The sequence below is a fragment of the Echiichthys vipera genome, assembly GCF_963691815.1.
Source record: "Echiichthys vipera genome assembly, chromosome: 5".
NCBI lineage: Eukaryota > Metazoa > Chordata > Actinopteri > Perciformes > Trachinidae > Echiichthys > Echiichthys vipera.
The window spans coordinates 30,831,215-30,851,380 of record NC_139830.1 but is presented as its reverse complement, the minus strand read 5'-3'; the positions used below and the strand labels follow the sequence as shown (position 1 = coordinate 30,851,380).

The 20,166-nt window shown below is 42.5% G+C and overlaps 1 protein-coding gene across 2 annotated transcripts; it reads left to right on the top strand.

The window, feature by feature from the left end:
• The first annotated feature begins 985 nt into the window (after positions 1-985).
• On the top strand, positions 986-11,814 carry mrps23 (mitochondrial ribosomal protein S23). 2 transcript variants are annotated; one of them, XR_014593224.1, is made up of 6 exons: positions 986-1,120; positions 3,702-3,881; positions 8,228-8,305; positions 8,464-8,587; positions 9,004-9,135; positions 10,004-11,814. XR_014593224.1 is itself a non-coding variant. In XM_083914668.1 (5 exons), exons 1-5 carry the CDS (start codon positions 1,077-1,079, stop codon positions 10,118-10,120), a joined length of 543 nt encoding a protein of 180 aa, XP_083770794.1. In that variant the 5' UTR covers positions 986-1,076; the 3' UTR covers positions 10,121-11,814. The 2 variants fall into 2 exon arrangements, 1 of the variants encoding a protein (XP_083770794.1); XM_083914668.1 differs by lacking the exon at positions 9,004-9,135.
• Positions 11,815-20,166: the final 8,352 nt, after the last annotated feature.

Here is a 20,166-nt window from a genome sequence, read left to right as displayed (position 1 = left end):
ATGTATAAACGGATAGTGGAAGTAAAGGTTTGACATTTACCTCCTGGAATGTAAAAGGTCTGAATCACCCAATTAAAAGGGACTAAATATTGGGGCACTTAAAACATTTCCATTTCAATATTACATTCCTACAAGAAACGCACCTAAAACGATCATCACAGAATAAACTAAGAAATAAACCTTTTGGATTGGTGAGGCTTTTTTTGCGTCCATATCCAGCAGAGCAACGAGGGGAAATTTAAAGAAACTACAAACCCCCTCCCCACTCTGGAGGATGGACCCCCAATTATTAACTGATTTAGACTTTTGTGAATATTTAAGAATGCAAAGTAAAATGTTTCTAGAGATTGATGATTCTCCAGACACATCCCCAGCCATACTCTGGGAAACATTAAAGGCATACACAAGAGGATGCATAATATCCTTCCAAGGATCAAGAAGTAAAATCAATAAAATCTGACAATTTGATGAAGAAAAGCTAAGGGTGATCCTGCATTTAAGAGCCCAATGAAATCAAATGATCTCAACAAAACTAACTCAGAGGAAAGTGGGAGAAATGAGGTGTGCAAGAAGGAACAGGAATTAAGAAACAATATGAAGACCTGGACACACTGGGCTCAACGGTAAGCTTACATTATTCCAAATAAGTAAACAAGGGTAGATGTAAAATAAATAATAGCCTAAAATATAAAATATATATAGTTATATATATATAGTTATATACTGTCTTATATTTCTGTTTTTACAAATATATGTTATCTGTATAATATTATATATAGTATTTCTGATTGTGATCTGAGGGTTTGTCTCACCAGAGAAGGATGGTGCAGTGACGGACTATTCCACAGGGTGGCAGCAAAGCAACATTACGGGGACCGTCTGCAGCTGGATACTATTGGCTGTGAAAGAACATGATCCACACTCCAAACCAGCTGGGGCGGTAATGTACCAAAAAGTTGTTTGCTAAGGGCCAATAAAGCAAAATGCAGAAGAAGAAATCCTGTCCAGAAAGGTGAACATGCCGGCATGCTAACAGAAGACCCTTGTTACAGTGACAGCAGTTGATAAAAACAGAAATGGCTGGCAGCAGACTAGAGAGGGTTGGGACTATATTCACCAGGTAAGGAAGCAGCGTTTTACTTTGTGCTTATAAGCGTGTGGTTATCTTTGCTAGGTGGCTAACAGTGCAGCTATCAGCCATGTCCTTGATTCTATTGAAGATACTGACCAAGACCAGACTGATCGAGCATTTATAAAAATAAAAAACTATGTTGGTTAGTACAGATTAACGATACGTGTTGGATTTATTGAGTAAGTGTAATCAGTTACGTTGGCCAGACAGGCTCTGCAGCAGTAGCGTGGATGTATGCAGCGATTGTAACGAGAGCTGGTGTCGGTGAAGGTTATGGTCGCTCCGGGGAGCTAAAGGACTCGGCAGGCGTCATGTGCGGTTTTCCGCACGGCACTTTAATCACAACTATCGTAGACCATACCATGTTAGGTCTGTTTGACCACCTAGTGTTGCTAACGTTACATTTAAAAAGAAAAAGTCTGGCTTTGACACTAGGCTTTTACACGAGGTTCTCATTAACGTTAGCTGGGGTGCATCTAAGTTACGTCAGGACGTTAACGTTAAAGTGCAACTTGCAGGTTAGAGACCAAAGTAAATCAATGTGGAGGAAAATGACGTAAGATTGATTTAAAAAAAAGATGAAAAAAAGGACCACGGACACGGAACCCCCACCTCATCGACTTCCGGTTGATCCAATACAGAAGTGCCAAATAAACTTCTCTGAGTGTCCAATAGGAGTAGTTTGCACAATAGAGCAGTTTCTCATTGATCCCCATGTTAAACAGGCCGTTTTCACAGCGTCCTTAAACCTGTTTAAGGCCTGGTACAAAAAAAAGCATTCTAGTCTGTATGTTTAGATCATAGCTCAATCAGTAACCCAAAAATGGTCTTATCCCACTCAAAGGAATAATCAGATTATTGAAGTTCATCTCGTATACATGAGCAGGGGTTGAATTGGAAAATGACAGAGTAACTCTTCCTCCGGTACAGCAGGTGGCTGTCCAACATACAGCTGGTCTGAATACGGCTTTTTTCCTGGTTCACCTTTGTCAAAATCATAAACGGCCGACTTTTGGACAGAATTATGACAGAAATGGGTCTTCTTGGTAGTGAGGTTTATTGGAGATTAAAGTTTATGAATAATTAGGGTTGCAGCTTCTTGAGTGACAGCTAGCTGCTGACTCTCACTTCTCATCGGAGGTAAACGTCAGCCAGATGGACGTATCTCCGCCCCCCAACGTCACATCAATGCCCTTTTTCGGTAAGAGGAAACGAGGCAGAGTCAAAGTCTGACAAGATGGAGACTCCCATTTTGGACCAACTGGAGTCTGTTAAGAGTCTCCAGTTGGTCCAAAATGCCGCAGCTCGTGTACTAACTAAAACAAATAGAAGAGAACATATTTCTCCTGTATTAGCCTCTTTGCACTGGCTGCCTGTAAAATCTAGAATATAATTTAAAATCCTTCTCCTTACCTACAAAGCTCTTATTGGTCAGGCTCCGTCGTATCTTAAAGAGCTCAGAGTACCGTATTACCGGACTAGATCGCTGCACTCTGAGGATGCAGAGCTACTCGTCGTTCCTAGAGTCTCCAAAAGCAGAATGGGAGGCAGAGCCTTCAGCTCCCCTCCTGTGGAACCAACTCAACAAGTCTTGTTCAGGTTCATAAAGTAAAGATACTAATAAAACGTGAAATAGTATTGTTTTTAACAGCCGGGTACTGTGATGCCTTTCTAGTATCGATTTACCATGCAAAACTACTCATGTATGTCGGTTTCAATATCTCACTCTAAAATCCATCATATCACCGGGAAAAAAAAGAGCACCCTTACGTTACACGACAGTGTTTTCTGGTGTAGATGCATCAGTGAAGTACTGTCTATTCACCTGTACAAACTCAATCAGGCACAAAGCTCCAGTCCTTTCTTGTAAGCTACGGACTTCAAGTTAGTGCGTCATTTACGAATACCATATATCACCATGATGACAAATGGTAAAATGTCAAGTAAAACTACAGAAAACAGCCAGATTCACGCAAACTAAAACTGTCAAAGCTACTATCGCCTACGGCCGCATGGTGTGTGAAGACAAGTACCCGTGGCTATATAATTTGATGTGGGTGTGTGATTTAAAAAAAAAAAAAAAACCCAGAGATATGTAGAAGCACTGCTGAAAAAAAAGCCACTTTAACCTCCGATTTCTGCCCATATGTATTGGAAAACATATGAAATCCTGCATTTACTACTATTCATATCGTTATTAAAAGAAAGATTGCATCATCAAAATTCAACCTGCAAGTTGCACTTTCAAGTGTGAATGCTTCTTGCTGCACTGACTGAATTTTGATTTGATTTGAGGAAGTGTAAGAAAAAGACGATACATTTTCTTATGAAAGATAAAATTCTGGATCATAAATGTGTAGACATTTTGCCAAAATATAGATGGCACTTTCCTTTCTTCTAAGGAAAAGAGCAAAATGATATAGCTGCTTCTTAGAATTTTTATTTACTAGAGACCCACATTTTACTCTGGAGCAGCTTTATAGCCTCTACAAATGTAATCATCTCTTTGTAAGTCTCTTCTTTACAGTTGATATTAAATCATTAATTGTGTGATGCTTATGATGGACAGGGTTCGAGATCTGATGCGCTCTGGGGTTATAAAGCCAACAGAGAAACCCATCTGGTATGATGTATATGAGGCTTTTCCACCGAAGAGGGACCCGCTCTACGTGAAGCCGTTTACCAGAGCCTATACCAAGAAAGAGGAAACTGTGCCTGAAATCTTCTACAGAGAGGATGAAGTTAGAGCGTAAGTACTCACAGTAGCAGCTGTGTTTCCATGCCACTTCCAGTACATGCACTCTTGTAAACATTGTGAAAACAAATAACACATGGATCAGGTGTGTCGTCATTTGTCAGTGGTGTTTAAATTAGTGGAACATGGCCTCTTTACCACTGCATAGGGTTACTGCAGGTCATACTTCTGGCATTTCATAGTAGTAAGTTGTGGTTGTTTGAAGCATAAATCAGCCAGATATTACCTGCTCTATGTCACCTGAATGAACCAGAACACCAGCTGCTTCTTGCTATTGCGCCACTGCGAGCTTGACTTTCATTGAGCTAGCCAGTGTTAATGGCCTTAAACCTTAAGCCAGGAGAACACCAATAGTTGTTTCTACTATTAGGCCAATAGCCCTGAAAAAAAAAAAATTGGATCAACCTAAGATGACATCCTCAAATGTCTTGTTTTTTCAGTTTTACTGTAGGGGGGGGGGAGAAACCAGAAAATATTCACATTTATGGAATAGGGTTGTCGCTAGGGGTGGGCGATATGACGATATCAGATTGTGAAGGATTAGAAACATGTTGACGATCTGCCAAAGCAGAGAGATCGTAGTATCGTCTATAGGGCACATTCTATCCACTGCTGTTCTATGCTCTTCACAGCCTAATCCCATTATTGGCTAGTCCTCCTCAGTGCATGAAAGACATGCCGATCAACCAATCATAGTGAACTACAGGCAGTGAGAGGAGCCGGAAGTGATGGCTAAAAAAATGTAAACGAAACTACCGTGTCCTAACAGTACGCGAGCATCGATGCTGTCTGTCTACCCTTGTGCGTAGAATGACAATTACAAGCTGTAATTATGCCCCTTAAAAAACAGATAAATGTACCACGCAAGTTGCAATCGCGGACTCATAATGTGTTAAACAAGGAGGCACATCCATCACTTCACAGAGGCCGCCCTTCTGCACAAACCCGCCACACAGTCACACATGGTGCACACATCTGATGGTAACACAACAAACCTTTTCAAACACCTAGAGACAGCATCCTGAACTGCTGAGGGTGAAACAGGTACTTTAGATGACTTTTTGTGAAATGTCCATTGGCACAAGTTGGCAAAATTGCACAAAACTGATTTCAAATCTGTACTGAAAAGTTCTTTGGCCTAAGTGCTTTATTTATTTCCTCTTTTAGGGCTATACTTTTGAAAAGGGAAATGACTTTGTCGAACTGTTCAGTAACTTGAAAATAATTTAAAATATATGTAAAGACAAATCGTGATTAAAATTTTTAAATATTAATTCTGACTAAATCTTTTTTTTTTTAAATGGAAAAGTAATACTTTCATTCTTTACACCTCAAGACACCCCGTGGGTGTATTTATTTATTTATTCATTTAAATATAGCTTTTAATAAAGATTCTAAATATTCAACCTTTAAGGCAGCAGGGGTGCTGTAAAGTGCTGGGGGAAACCCTGTGATGATGTCTGTCGATTGACATTTGAAATGACTGACAAGGCAATTGACCTCTGATTTATTATCTCTCTGTCCGGATGGTGGGCACAACCCTTATGTCCTCGTTTGACCAACACTGTCAGTTATTGTACATTTTTTGGTTTTCCTGTTATTTTTTCAGTGATAAAACTTGATGAGAAATTCAAGATTCAAGAAGCTTTATTTATCCCGAGGGAAATTATAGTGCAACAGTTTCAATACAAAGGTGGGAATGGATCAGGGTGACAATAAGCTAATATAAATCAAATCAAAATAAAGCTAACATAAAATAAATCAAACAATAGCTAAATGTGTAAACGGACATTGTGGTTAAACGTAGGTTTATACAATATACAACAATACGCACCGTGCAGTTTAGCAGCAAATTGAAATAAGATAAGTACAAACTAAATAAGTGATAAGGAGCGATAAGTAAAAAGTAAAAATGTAGCAGCATTTCTTACAGAACTAAAGTACAGTAAAGTGTAGCAGCCTTTCTTATTAAAGTAAATTACAGTACAACTAAATAAAGTGATGTAGTGGTGATATAAAGTGACAAAGTGACACAAAGTGATCTTACTGATCCTTTGGCGTCTGCTGCCCTCAGTCTGCTACCCCAGCACACAACAGCAAAGAAGATGGCACTGGCTACCACCGACTGGTAGAACATCCTCAGCATGGTGTTGCATACATTGAATGACCGGCGCCTCCTCAGGAAATAGAGACGACTCTGGCCCTTCTTGTAAACAGCCTCAGTGTTCTTGGACCAGTCCAGTTTGTTATCCAGGTAATCTCCAAGGTATATGTAATCCTGGACAACATCCACAGTCACGCCGTTGATGGAGATGGGTGTGGGGGCAGATTTACTCCCATTTTACTCCCACTTTACCACTAGCTCCTTAGTCTTGGTGGGGTTTAGAATCAGGTGATTAGCTGCACACCCGTCAACGAAGTCGACGAGTCCACAACGCCCCTGTACTCCTCCTCCTTCCCCTCACTGACACTGCTAACAATTGCAGAATCGTCAGCAAACTTCTGCAGGTGCCTCTCCTCAGAGAGAAGCTGAAAGTCTGAAGTGTACAGGGTGAACAGAAAGAGGGAAAGAACAGTTCCCTGTGGAGCTCCAGTGCTGCTGACCACAGTGTCGGACACTCCGTCCGTCCTGCAGTCTGACATACTGTGGTCGACCCGTCAAGTAATCCGTAATCCAGGAAACCAGGGGAGGGTCCACCTGCATCGCCGTCAGCTTACTTCCCAGCAGAGCAGGCCGGATGGTATTGAACGCACTGGAGAAGTCCATGAACAAGATTCTCACCGTGGTTCCCAGTCTGTCCAGGTGGGCGCAGGCACGGTGGAGCAGGAAGATGATAGCGTCCTCCACACCTAGTCTCGGGGGGTGGTCCAGAGCCCAGAGCCCTTTCATCAAATCTGTTGAAGAACAGATTCCGCTCATTGGCACGTTTAGTACCACCTCCTACTGTCTGGCTACCAGATGGTTTGTAGCCAGTTGTGCTCCTCATGCTGCTCCACACGTCCTTTAAATTGTTCTGCTGGAGTTTGTGCTCCAGCTTCCTCCTGTAGGTGTCTTTGCCCTGTTGGATCCTCTCCTTCAGCTCCCTCTGGACCTGCCTCATCTGCTCTCTGTCCCCTTCTCTGAAGGCCCTCTTCTTTGCATTCAGCAGGACCTTGATGTCTCTGGTGACCCACGGCTTGTTATTGGGGAAACAGCGTACAGTCACTGTAGGAACAACGCTGTCCACACAGAAAGTGATGTATCCTGTTATGCAGTCCGTGAGATCATCATGGTCCTCTCCATGTGAATTACAGAGCAACTCCCAGTCTGTAAGTTCAAAGCAGCTCTGTAAAGCTTCATCGGTCTCCTGTGACCATCTCCTCACAGTCCTGGTGGGTCACAGGAAGCCGCTGGACTTGGGGCTTATACAGGGGCTGCAGGTGGATGAGGTTGTGGTCTGATCTTCCAAGAGGAGGAAGGGCAGTGGAGCTGTAAGCCTCCTTAACATTAGCATACAGCAGGTCCTGTGTCTATTTTCCCTGGTGGGACAGTCAGAGTGATGTGGTTGAAGCCCCCAGATATTGCAATGAATGCGTCTTGGTGCAGTGTCTGAAGGCCCGCAACGACGGTGTGGATGACATCACTCGCGCGCGCCGTGTTTGCAGTCTGAGGAATGTAAACAACCAGGACGATCACGTGTGAAAACTTCCTCAGCAGATAGTATGGCCGCAGACTTAAGCATGAGCTGCTGTACCCGTCTCCCTGTCCTGTGACAATGGAAACCAAACTGGTTTTTGCCCGCACAAGCTCGCCCACATTTGGCGTGGTAGTGGAAAGGCGGCTGCAGATTAAGTGATGGCAGGCCTGTTGTTTGCCTGAATGAACCAGTTTCATCATTAGATCATCTATTAGATATGACACATCATCTGTGTGTTTTCTTACAGTCTGGAAGCTAACGAGCATAGTTACCAATGAAAAGAACTCTGATTTAATCCCTACACACAGATCAAAGAGTGAACATACAGTTTGTCCTTTACTGTGTGATATTGCACATCTGCTGTTTTTCTGAATGTACAACTTGGAATCATCCATCAAGCATAGCCGCACATTAACAGTCAGAGCTGAACCATTGCTAAAGAAGTGTATTTTCCTTTTACCCTGTCATTCTTTTTTCACAAGTTTTATCTTTACTTGAAGGATTTACAGTAATACGTTATATGAAAGGTAAATAAAATTGGCTCATCTGAAATTACAAAAGGATGTTTGGAAGGAAAGCAGCTGTTGCTAATGTCAACATTAAACGTAGTAGGAAGTAGTTTTTTTCGCATGCCCAACTCACCCATAACTGTCTGCCTTACAGGAAGTTCTATGAGCAGTATGGGACGGGTCCTCGGATTTTTGATCTGTCAAAGACGAACTTTGTTTCAACATGTCAGAGGTATGGTGTTTCCCTTCTGGTTAAAACCAAATACTACCACTTTGGTTTGGGGGTGATTAACAGTGATGTACAAGTTAAAGAAAAGAGATGTGTTACAGTACACACATTAAACATATTGGCTTCATATCAATGTTACTAAATGTTTGCTTTACCCGCAGGTTTGTAGACAAGTACATGGAATTAAAGAGCTGCAGTGAACTGGATGACTCTGCTCTGTTTGAGGAGACAGGGAAGGCTTTACTCAAAGAGGGCATCGTGCTGAGAAGGAGAGGAGCTCCCCCTGTAAGTGGTCAAAGTCTAAGTACTAACATGGGAAGCAACCTAAACATTGCTGAGTCGCATCATCAGTCAGGAGCTTAATATTTCCAAGGGAAAATAAGAGATAGGAACACACTGATTTGTGTAAACGGACACATTTTTAGATACCACAGTGTCTTCATCACTCCAACTCTGTGTCCATTTTGAATTCTGAATAAAATTTCTATATCGTGTGTTAATTTTACATTGAGCAATGTTAAATTTACATATCCAAATATATGTAAAGCAAGCACAGACAACTTTTGCGTAACTAACCAGGCCAGCACAATCTTTACTTCAAACCACACACTCCTTTCTGAGATGTACACCCAGCCAGTAATATTAGTAAGTCACTTTCATCACGCAAAACCCCTTTTGTGTTTTTGTGATCATTTTAATAGGTAGACATCTCACCTGCTTAAAGGCTCTGATGTGATCAAAAAGCTGGCTGATGATCTGTTCCTTCCCTTGGAGCTTAAGGGTCTACTCACAATTACCATTCGTACCGTGCCCACGCTCGGCACATTTGAGAGGTGGGCTTTTAGTAAAGCATGATCGCGCATGCACGAGCATTCACGGCGGTCCTGATGACTATTTAAATACATCTGTTCCCCATGACGGACATGGTAGACACACACTCACCAAACAACGGGTGATATTTTCATAATAGAGACAGCTAATATTTCTATGCATTTCTGCTGAGAGCACAGTGAATGTCTCGGCATCCATCTCAAAGTTTCAGAAGACGCAGAAAAATTAATGAGATGGAGAGGGGAAGAGTGCATTTCCTGATGAGTTGACACAGCTGTCTCACTGTCACCGGTTAATTCAAAAATCCGACACACCGGCAGCCAACAATGGAAAAAGCAGAAAATAGTCTTGCTTTCTCCACGATTGCTCATGGGCATCTTGAGCCATGTCCTCGATGCAGCATGTTACGTTTTCTGTGACAAGCTAATTTAATTGAAAGTCCTCATCTGATTAGGACACCCCTCTGCTACTGTAGTGAGACACTTTTTAACAAAGTCTCTGCATGAAAAAACTTGCCCACTCTTAGTAATCGATGCTGATATCTGGTAGCTTGCTTGTTTTACATTCTCGTGTCCGATGATGGCTGCAAAAGCAAGAATTGAGAATTCCGTTTTGCTAGCAGGTCATTTGCCTTTTCCTTTTACTTCTTATGGCTGTACTTTGAAAAAAAGGAGGGAATGTTCCGTTTCGTAGTAACAGATATTTTATTCCTGCAAAATGGTGACGAAATGAGACAAAAATATAAGTTATGGTTCATGAAGCTTCATGACTCATGTCAGTATATTTCTCAAATTTAAAGTGGAAAAGAGATTTATTCCCATAAGGTAACCACTGCAAAATGATACAACCAATACTGCCTTTATCCTGCAGGTGTCAGCAGAGTTCAGGGATCCAGTGTTTGAGCTGAAGCTAACAGACATGTTGGCGGAGCAACAGCCGGACAGTGCTGACAGCGAGGACACAACAGACACCACACGCACGCCATAGATCTCCGCTCCTTAAGGCCCATTTGATGAGCTGCAGGTTCTTCACCCCGACATGGTGTTCGACTTCAACAAGCTGTACTTCTGCTTTTGCTGCTCATCTGGTAGTCGTGGTCATCTGTAAGTCAGGATATGGCCATCAGCAATCTCTCCCAACATCAGAAACTCTTTGGACTGTTTGAATGCCAGCTTCATGTTTCCTAAATTGATGCCATTTCCAGAGCTATAAATCCTGAGTCTTTTGCAGTGGATGTGTGTAATTATTTAACTTTGTGGAAACTTAATGTTTTACCACTTGGCTGGAGCATGCTCAGTCTGTATTTGCTGGTGACTGTCGTTATCTCATGTGTAATTTCACTCGATCAGTTATACGTTGTTTTGAAAATAAGGTGAAACTTGAAGGATTATTTAGGTGGAGAGGTTCACTCACAGGCAAACAATAAAGGGACAGAAAAGACCCTTTAGTCATGGTCTGTCATGACCAATTTGTCTAGATGGTGACCAAAGCATCAAGCATGAATGGTTAAAGGGGAATTTTGGTATTTTAACTTGGAAGACAAGAACAAGACTCAGTGTAAAAAACTAATACTTTAAAGTTGTAGATTTGAGATATCATGTTTCTAGCGGCCTTTTTGACAGTAAGATGTAACTGCAGGTGAGTCTGTTCTTTCAGAGCCTTCATCTTGTCACAATAATGGTCACTGTGTGTGTTGACTTTATTTTTTTGCTCTTTTGTAAACTTAGTTGAAACACATTCACCTCTCTACTTCTGTCCCCTATATGTTCCCCTATTACACTTCTGTCCTTACTACAAGCCTAACTCAGAAGTTGGAATTTTCGATTACAAGTGAACGCACCATAGCTGTTTGTAACGATCTGGACCGACAGTCAGCAGCGTCACTAACATGGCGGCTTATTTACATCTAGCCCGCAAAGTCGCCACAGACACACAGATATTGGAATACTTGACAAAGAATGCAACAAGTGCTTTCTTTAGTGGGTCATATGATCAATCACCATTGTTTAAACTCACCCTGTGATAGATATTAACTTAAAAGACGATTAAATAGATGGAAATCTTACGGAGTACAACTTTAAATGGAGATAGTTTGTCGGTGTGCAGGTGCTCCGTTTGATTACACAGCGACCAGGCTGCAGGGTTCCACTCAATACTGGACCAATTTTTGTTTCATTTGTTGCCATAAGTCACTTACACAGAAATAAATGGGGAAATAGGGGCCAGGTCAAAAAAAATTACAAAAATGCCCCTTTAAGGTTAGGTCAGGAGTGTCAAAGTCACTTTCGGCCACATGATTTGATCTCAAGTGGGCAGGACCAGTAAAACCACTGCAATAACCAATAAATAACATCATCCAAATAGCCATCATTTTCAAAACGGATGATTAACAGCCTGAGATGTTGTAAGAAGAATAAGGATAAAGTGTTTTCTGGTCAAGGAGGAAGAGAAAATGAATCCCATAGTGGCAATGAGTATTATGTTCCTTGAGAACTGAATGTGCAGTTTTCTGGGGACATAAAGGAATATTGAAAAAATGGAATTAATGATCTCTGAAATTTTCACACATTGCAAAGTCATCCAGTGGTACAATTGGACCCTTGAGTGGGCCTGTTCTGGCCCTAAGGCCATATGTTTGACACCCTTGGATAGATGGTTATGGGCTTAAGGGTTAAGGTTTGGTCATGGGGCAGTGAGTCTTGTGAAAGATTTTGCAGATTACTGTCTACACATGACAATGCCTCCTTTTTGATGGAAGTAATTGTGCTCTATCACTTTTTATCAGCATACTTTCATGAAGGATGATATTTTGTAGTATTTTTTTGTTGATGTGTTGTTCCAGTCAGAAAAGTATGTTTCTCTTTGGTGAAATCTGCGGTTTTGCATAAAATGTTTTGAGATTGTATGGACCATCTTCAAATTACATTCTAAAGTAGAATCCAGGTATTTTATCTCATAGGAGCCGATACAGATTTTGCAGGTCACATGGAGTGGGGTGTGGTGCCAATGAATCCATTGGCGGCACAGTGCTAAGGGTAAAATGCATCCAGAGTGAATATGATGATGAGCTCCAGTGTGACCAGCAGATGGCAGCATTACAGTACAGAGGCAGAGGACATGCTTTCATAAAAAAATAGGTATTTGGAAAATGTGTGATGATTAATAAACGGTAAAATATCTGTCACCAACATGAAATGAAGCTTCATTAAGCTAAAAGAAGCATTTGTCCACTAGATAGAGCTGTGTTCAACAAAGGTTTGAAAGCATACTAAATTACCATTCAATGAGCCTTCCTCTTTAAAGCAAGAGTTTTAACTAGTGAACTCAGAGAATTAAAAAAAACAACCCTCCTATAAAGGTTAATTTATCCACCACTACCAACAACCTGACATAATTCTATTCACAACATGATGGATTCAACATTGATACAATTAATGCGACATTTGCATAATTCGTCTTAATGTTCACATCTACCAGCCATCCATTTTTATTATAACTAAGTGCAGTAATATGTTATAATGGCAGGGCTGTGAAATGTAGGAGTAAGCAAAAGCAGCAATGCAGTTATAAATAAGCTTTTTTTGCAAATTAACCTGCTGATATACACATTTATTGATATTCCGTCTAAGTAAACTCCAGTGTTCTCACATTCATAAAACCATCATTGGACCTCCACGATGATTTTCACTTTAATGTTAATTCAGGTTTGTCTTTCCTCCTTTACTTCATTTAAAGCCTTTCTGAATAATATCACTCACTCATCTTCAACCACTTATCCGGGGTTGGGTCGCGGGGCTCTAGCAGCTCTAGCAGGGGACCCCAAACCTCCCTTTCCCAGGCCACATTAACCAGCTCTAACTGGGGGATCCTGAGGCGTTCCCAGGCCAGTGTGAAGACAAAATCTCTCCACCTAGTCCTGGGTCTTCCCCGAGGCCTCCTCCCAGCTGAACATGCCTGGAACACCTCCCTAGGGAGGCGCCCAGGGAGCACCCTTACTAGATGCCTGAACCACCTTAACTGGCTCCTTTCGACGCAAAGGAGCAGCGGCTCTACTCCGAGTTCCTCACGGATGGCTGAACTTCTCACACTATCTCTAAGGGAGACTCCAGCCACCCTCCTGAGAAAACCCATTTCGGCCGCTTGTACCCGCAACCTCGTTCTTTCGGTCATGACCCAGCTTTCATCACCATAGCTGAGGGTAGGAATGAAGATTGACCGGTAGATCGAGAGCTTTGCCTTCCGGCTCAGCTCTCGTTTCGTCACAATGGTGTAGTAGAGCGACTGCAATACCGCCCCTGCTGCTCTGATTCTCCGGCCAAACTCACGCTCCATCGTCCCCTCACTCGTGAACATGATCCCGAGGTACTTGAACTCCTTCTCTTGGGGTAAGGACTCATTTCCTACCAGAAGTAAGCAATCCAGCGGTGTCCTGCTGAGAGCCATGGCCTCAGATTTAGAGGTGATGATCCTCATCCCAGCCGTTTCACAATCGGCTGCAAAACCGATCCAGTGAGTGCTGAAGGTCAGTGACTGACGATGCCATCAGGACCACATCATCTGCAAAATGCAGAGATGAGATCCTCAGCCCACCGAACTGCAATCCCTCCCCACCACGACTACGCCTCGATATCCTGTCCATGAAAATCACAAACAGGATTCGTGACAAAGCGCACCCCTGGCAAAGGCCAACCCCTACAGGGAACAAATCCGACATACTGCTGAGGATCCAGACACAGCTCTCGCTTTGAGTGTACAGAGATGGGATGGGCCACAGAAGTGACCCCCTCACCCCATACTCCCACAGTATCCTACGGGGGACCTGGTCATATACCTTCTCCAGATCCACAAAGCACATGTAGACTGTAGGATGGGCATAATCCCAGGCCCCTTCCAGGATCCTTGCGAGAGTGAAGAGTTGGTCCGTTGTTCCACGTCCAGGATGCAATCCGCATTGTTCCTCTTCAATCTGAGGTTCGACTATATGACAAACCCTCCTTTAGACTGAGTAGTGTGATACCCCTGTAACTGGCACACACCCTCTGGTCCCCCTTTTTAAGCAGGGGAACCATCACCCTGGTCTGCCACTCCCTTGGCAGTGTCCCAGACTTCCACGCAATGTTGAAGGGACATTGAGGCCACAGCTCACTGCCACAGCTTCAGCAATGGAAGCTTTGAACATTGCCCACTCTGGTTCAATGCCCCCAACCTCCACAGGGATGCCAGAAGTTGAAATGGCAGTTTTGGAGGGAGCTCAATGAAAGAGAGAAAGAGACAGAGAGGGTGGAGCAAGCTATACACTTAGGGAGAGGGAGCGCAATAATCGAGAACAAAGCAGTGACTCAGGGAAATAAACAGTATTTTCATCGTCATCGCAACTTGGAATACTCTTGAACTACAGAATGTCCTTTGCATGTTTTAACCAATCATAAGGTCACAACACAATGGATGTGCTGCTGCCAGTAAGTTTTCATTTTGCTCATAAGATGGCTTTGGCGTAGACATCCTGCCTTTCACAAAGAAAAGCAACTGTCCATCTCTATTCTGAACCTGGAGAGATGATTTTGTCAGCTTAATGGAATGAGTGTTTGTATCACAGTGATAGAGAAAGTAATCGTGCAGAAGTTGATAGCCTGGACCACAGCCCCCAGCTTAATGAACACACTGGAAGAGATAATCAAAAAAACATCAAGAGAGTAGGGTCTCACTTTTGTTTTAGTAGGAGACACAAACTGTCTGTCTGCCTGTCATTTATCTTTGCTTTGGAAGGGGTGGTTTTGGACAAAGAACAGGTATGGTCCAGTTGTTTGCTCCAGTAAGTTGACCAACTAGATTTATTTAAAAATACACACCATAGCACAATATAAACATGTAGATGTTGAAAGATATTTTTATTCAGGACCCCTTTATAAGACAGGGGCACAGCTGTTGTGGAAAATCTGAGGTTTCTTTGGGTCATGATAACACCTGGATCGTGGTTGCTATGGAAAAATTGGAGAGCCAGTGAACTTGGAGACTGAAGACGAGTTCAGGAGATCTGATGTCTTACACTGGATCATTTATTGACACTCATTTAAGTAACCAAGCAGTGGTCGACCATTTGGGGGCAGCCCTACTGGATAGCCAGTGATGTTTTTTCTTGAAAGTGCTGGAAATGTGCTTGAATTTTAAAAAGCTGTATGAACCCTGACTCTGGTGAGCAGTGATAAGGTGTAACGTTATACGGCTAGGGCTTTTATTGTGAAAGGTAAACAGGAAGTATGGGTTAGTGAAGCAGTGATACGCTGCTATTGACAAGGTGGACAGCAAAATAGTTTGACCTCTTGGCGGCACAGCAAGAGGGTTCCAGGTTCAAATCCGGGCTCGGGCCCTTCTGTGTGGAGTTTGAATGTTCCCTCTGTCTGCATGGGTTCTCCAGCTTCCTCCAACAGTCTATATAACCAAATACTGTAGGTAAATTTATGACTCTAAACTGCCCGTAGGTGGGAATGTGAGTCTGTCTCTGTTTGTCTCTATGTGTCCTGTGATTGACTTGCGTCCTGTCCAGGGTGTACCCCGCCTCATGTGCAATGTCAGCTGGGATCTGCTCCAGCCCCTCGCGACACAGTTAGGGACAAGCAGTTAAAGATGATGGAAGGATGAGTACAGGCACAACTAAAATGCTCTCCTCTTCCTTTGTGCCATTAAGTGAGTTGTCATTTTGCTAGGAGGCAGCTAGTGAAAGTGAGGCTGATAGAGAACCAGTCTAAATGTCAGTGGTGTCATCATTCTATAGCCAGGAATAGCCATGAATGATACAGATAGACAGAGAAAAGCTCAAAGCGTAAAGGTCGGTACACAGTAATCAGTCCTCTTCGGCAAAGATACAAATATCCTACAGGCGAAGGCAAGTAAACACAATACAAAAAGTAAAAATACTCACAAACACGAGGGGTTGCTGGAAACTCTTACACAAGGGACAATACGAACTGGCAACAAAAGGAAGGGATTACTTTTCCAAAACAGCAATTACTGTATATTGCAGGTATTAATCCAAGTAACGCTGTGTTACTGAGTTACCAGAACGCAATTAGTTTTTTGTCCTAAAAAAGTTGTCTGATGGCGTATAGTATAGGTTAAAGTTTATGAATAATTAGGGTTGCGGCCTCTTGAGTGATAGCTAGCCCCTGACCCTCACTTTTCCTCAGAGGCTAGTTGTCAGGATCTCCACCTCATCTCGACCTGGACTGCGGTCATTCGTGTGTCGGTGTTACTGTAAGTGACAAGGTCTCCTCGTCAAGCGACTATACTAACAGATGGTTTAGGAAAACATGTTAACATTAGCTCTGTTATGCTAATTAAATAGCTGCTCTTGCACCATGACTTGCAATATAGCCCACTATCTATGACACATACACTAGATTCTAATCTGGAGCAACGTGAGGATTCGGGCCATGAGGGTCGGTGTTTTACAGTCTATGAGCATGGGACTGTGTTGAATATCAGTTTAAATCATAGATCAGAATTGCTGCCTGCACTTTACTCCCAGAGCCAGTGTGTTTTCCACTTGAATAACACAGGAGTGCCTGCACTCGACTCGCAGAGCTGGTGTTATCTCTGCTAGAGACACGGAGTGCTGTGTCAGTTTCTAAATCCTGTTCCAGTTACAAAATTGAAAAAATGACTCCTGTTCCCTCCCGGTAAAAAATCTTTTTATCTTAAAATCTTGTTTATCTAGCAGCGTGTTCTATTTGCCTAGCACCCAGGCGCTGGAGCTAATGTGAGCTAATTCTGTATACGTCAGCCAGATGGACGTATCTCCCTCCCCCCAACATCACATCATTACCCTTTTTTGGTAATAGGAAATGAGGAGTAGTCAAAGTCGGACAAGATGGCGGCTCCCAGAGTCGAATACGATTGGATCAAGTTGAGAGAACAGGCACCGACGGAGAGGCTACGTCCATTTTTTATACAGTCTATGTTTTTTGCTCTATTTTGTCTCATTGCACCTTAATTATCTACTTATGTTATATGTTAGTTATCTACCTAGATGTTTACTGTGACTACGTCTGACATGGGTTGTTAGGAAGGATAGTGGAATCATGTTTGGGTTTTTTTGTTTTTCTTCTTCACTTTAAATCAGACGCTCTGATGCAATGTGCAACTGTTGCACTTACTTTTTTTTGCCTGTCTGCAAAAATTTAATAAAGAAATTTTGAAAGAAAAAAGATCATAGGAATCTGTCAACATCCCAGTCTTCAGGCTATTTTTCAATAAACCATCAAGATAGGCCAAAAAACTTATCTCACATCCAACTCATATAATCCATCCTCAGTATCAGCTCCTACCCTCGGGCAGATGGCACTGGGTTGCCCTCAGCAGTTTCCACAATTTTAAACATTCCTTAGTACCCCTGTCCACCTGCCCTTAATAACTCCTAGCCTGAAATAAGTGTTCCTATCAGAACAGAGCACTAGTGCACACCGAAAAAATGGGGCTATAAATAGGACATGTACTCAAGTATCTTGAGGCGCACACACAGTTTCCAGGCCCTCAAATCATCTTGTATTGATTAAAAATGATGAGATATTGATTGGCTGGGGTAAGATAGCTGCAGGGGGGGTGAGGTACTATGGAGAAGATGTCTGTGATCAGTCCGCTTGGGGGCAGCAGAGCCATACTCTGAGCCCTCAATGATGTGGGACACTCAGCAGGTCGGTACAAAAACACACTCACACACACTAAAGACCATGTTTCACTATTCCATTACAAGGTGAGGTAAAGTTTGTTCAGAAAAAATGCTGAGAGTTGTCTTTAATGAACTAGAATTATTCTGGGGTGTTTTTCTCTCTTTTTTAAGAACGACTGCTGTTGCCTCCTTGCTGAAATACATCCACAGTATGATACTGCAATTCACTATACTCACAAACCTGGACAGCACATTTTATTTCTTATACTACACCTAAATGAATGACAATACATTTTAGTTATAAAGTTATATACACAATGTATAACTTGTTGAGGAGGCTCAAGAGATCTTGGTCAGTTCAACACAGAGCATTCTATGAAAAATGGAAAAACAAATGAAACCATGCTGATCATGGTCGTTACAGGAAATGTATGGGGAAATCGAAATATGCTCTCCACTAATTAAATTGTATGTCTATGTACAGGCTAATTAGTTGAAATTGAGCTTGCCATGCATTCTGGGAGGTGATGGCAACTGATGGGTGTAGTGCTGCTAGAGCACTTCAGCGCTTTTTTCTCAAAGTGAGAAAAACAGAATACTTGCAGTTTGAATAATCTGGTTGACATCCAGATTTTTTTGAGCACTTTAAGATATGATCATTATTAAAGTTTATGTCATTCAAGAGAGACCATGAAAACAAAGAGTTTGTTATCATTTTGACATTTAAGGTGGCTCGATTGATTCACAATGTGAATGAGCTCTGAGTAACATGACAGATAAAACTCCACCTCAAAATTTCCGGTTGCTGTCAAAAAGCTGTAAAACACCGAATTATTGTGGAGAAAGACCTTATGACAGTGGCACTGTTCACACCAGCAGCGATGCGAATTTGTGACATAATAGGTTTTTATATTCACCCCAGCTCTGAGTCCTGTGTGTGGTTTCTGCTGCGGAGTGAAGTGATGGAGGTTAGCACTGGAGATTTCAGCAAGAGGAAATAGAATAGAATAGTGTCTCCTCCTGTGATTTCTGACCACATTTAGGAAGCTAAAGCCGGAAAAACTAACACCGAACTACCGTAAGATATTTTATTGAGTTTGTTTGACTCTTATTAGACCAGATTTTCCTCTTACTTAATGTCCACTGGAAATCACTCTGGCTAGTATCTGCAGTGGTGACTTGATGTAATGTTGATGAAGGATTGTTAATATCCTTTCTTATCCAGTTGTTGTTTCACAAAGAAAACTAGTTACTGTGATGAATGTACTGGTCACAGCGCAGCAGCTGCTTACCATCTCTTCGTATACTGCAGTCAAAGTAGGCCCAATCACAATAAATCTAAGTACTGCTCCTGCTGAAGTTGCCATCAGTACCCATGATGCATTGCATCGATACGTCACATTGGCGAGCTCAATTGAAATTTCTGTTTATTATTGTAACACAAGAGAATCCTATTACTTTTATATAGTTTTAAAAACAAGAAATATGTTTAATTTTACTGGCAACATGTAATTTGAATCATGGGATACGGTGTAGTGGTGGTTAGCACTGTCGCCTCACAGCAAGAGGGTTCCTGGTTTGATTCCCGGCTGGTGTTACTCTGTGTGGAGTTGGAATGTTCTGTCTGAGTGGGTTATCTCCGGCTTCCTCCCGCAGTCCAAAGACGTGCACATGTTAGGTTAATTGATGACTCTAAATTGCCCGTAGGTGTGAATGTGAGTTGTCTCTGTTTGTCTCTATGTGCCCTGTGATAGACTGGCGTGTACCCTGCCTCACGCCCAATGTCAGTTGGGACCGGCTTCAGCCCCCCCGCGACCCCATTAGGGACAAGCGGTTGAAGAGGAGTGAGTGATCCTGCCATTTCATTGAATATTTATTCATTTAACAGGTGCCCCACTACCCCGTCCCTGGTCCGGCTTTTAAATCTCATAGTGTCAAACAGTGTAGTTCTGTTTCACAGGCCTGTAAAAGATCAGCTTTCAGTGACTTTGGTGACCAGCTGTGCATGTGTGCGCCTTCTGTTATACTGCTGCTGGATGAAATGTGTCTTCTCCTGATGTTCCTTACAGCAGCTCTGTCCTCAATGTGGCCCAGGTGCAGGATAAATGAAACAATAAGAGGCGTGAAAGTGGTAAATTCACAGGAGTGGAACGGTCACTCATGGAGAGAGGTTTCAAGGGTTGGATTTGCAGTGTTACGCCCCTCCAAACAAGCCCTTGGTAACCGCAGACTGAATACATCAGTGAGTCCGCATGACAACTGAAGAGGAACAAATGTCATGTTGTGCACTGGATGACAGGCAGCCATCCGCTCCCTTCATCCACAACCACAGCCAGAACTGGCAAATACCACAGGATGCATTATGCAG

Bases quoted from the DNA above. Each gene is read 5' to 3' on its own strand.
- mrps23 (XM_083914668.1), top strand. From the start codon at position 1,077: ATGGCTGGCAGCAGACTAGAGAGGGTTGGGACTATATTCACCAG. The intron at 1,121-3,701 runs GTAAGGAAGCAG...TATGATGGACAG, and splicing joins GTTGGGACTATATTCACCAG to GGTTCGAGATCTGATGCGCT. The intron at 8,588-10,003 runs GTAAGTGGTCAA...TTTATCCTGCAG, and splicing joins GAAGGAGAGGAGCTCCCCCT to GTGTCAGCAGAGTTCAGGGA.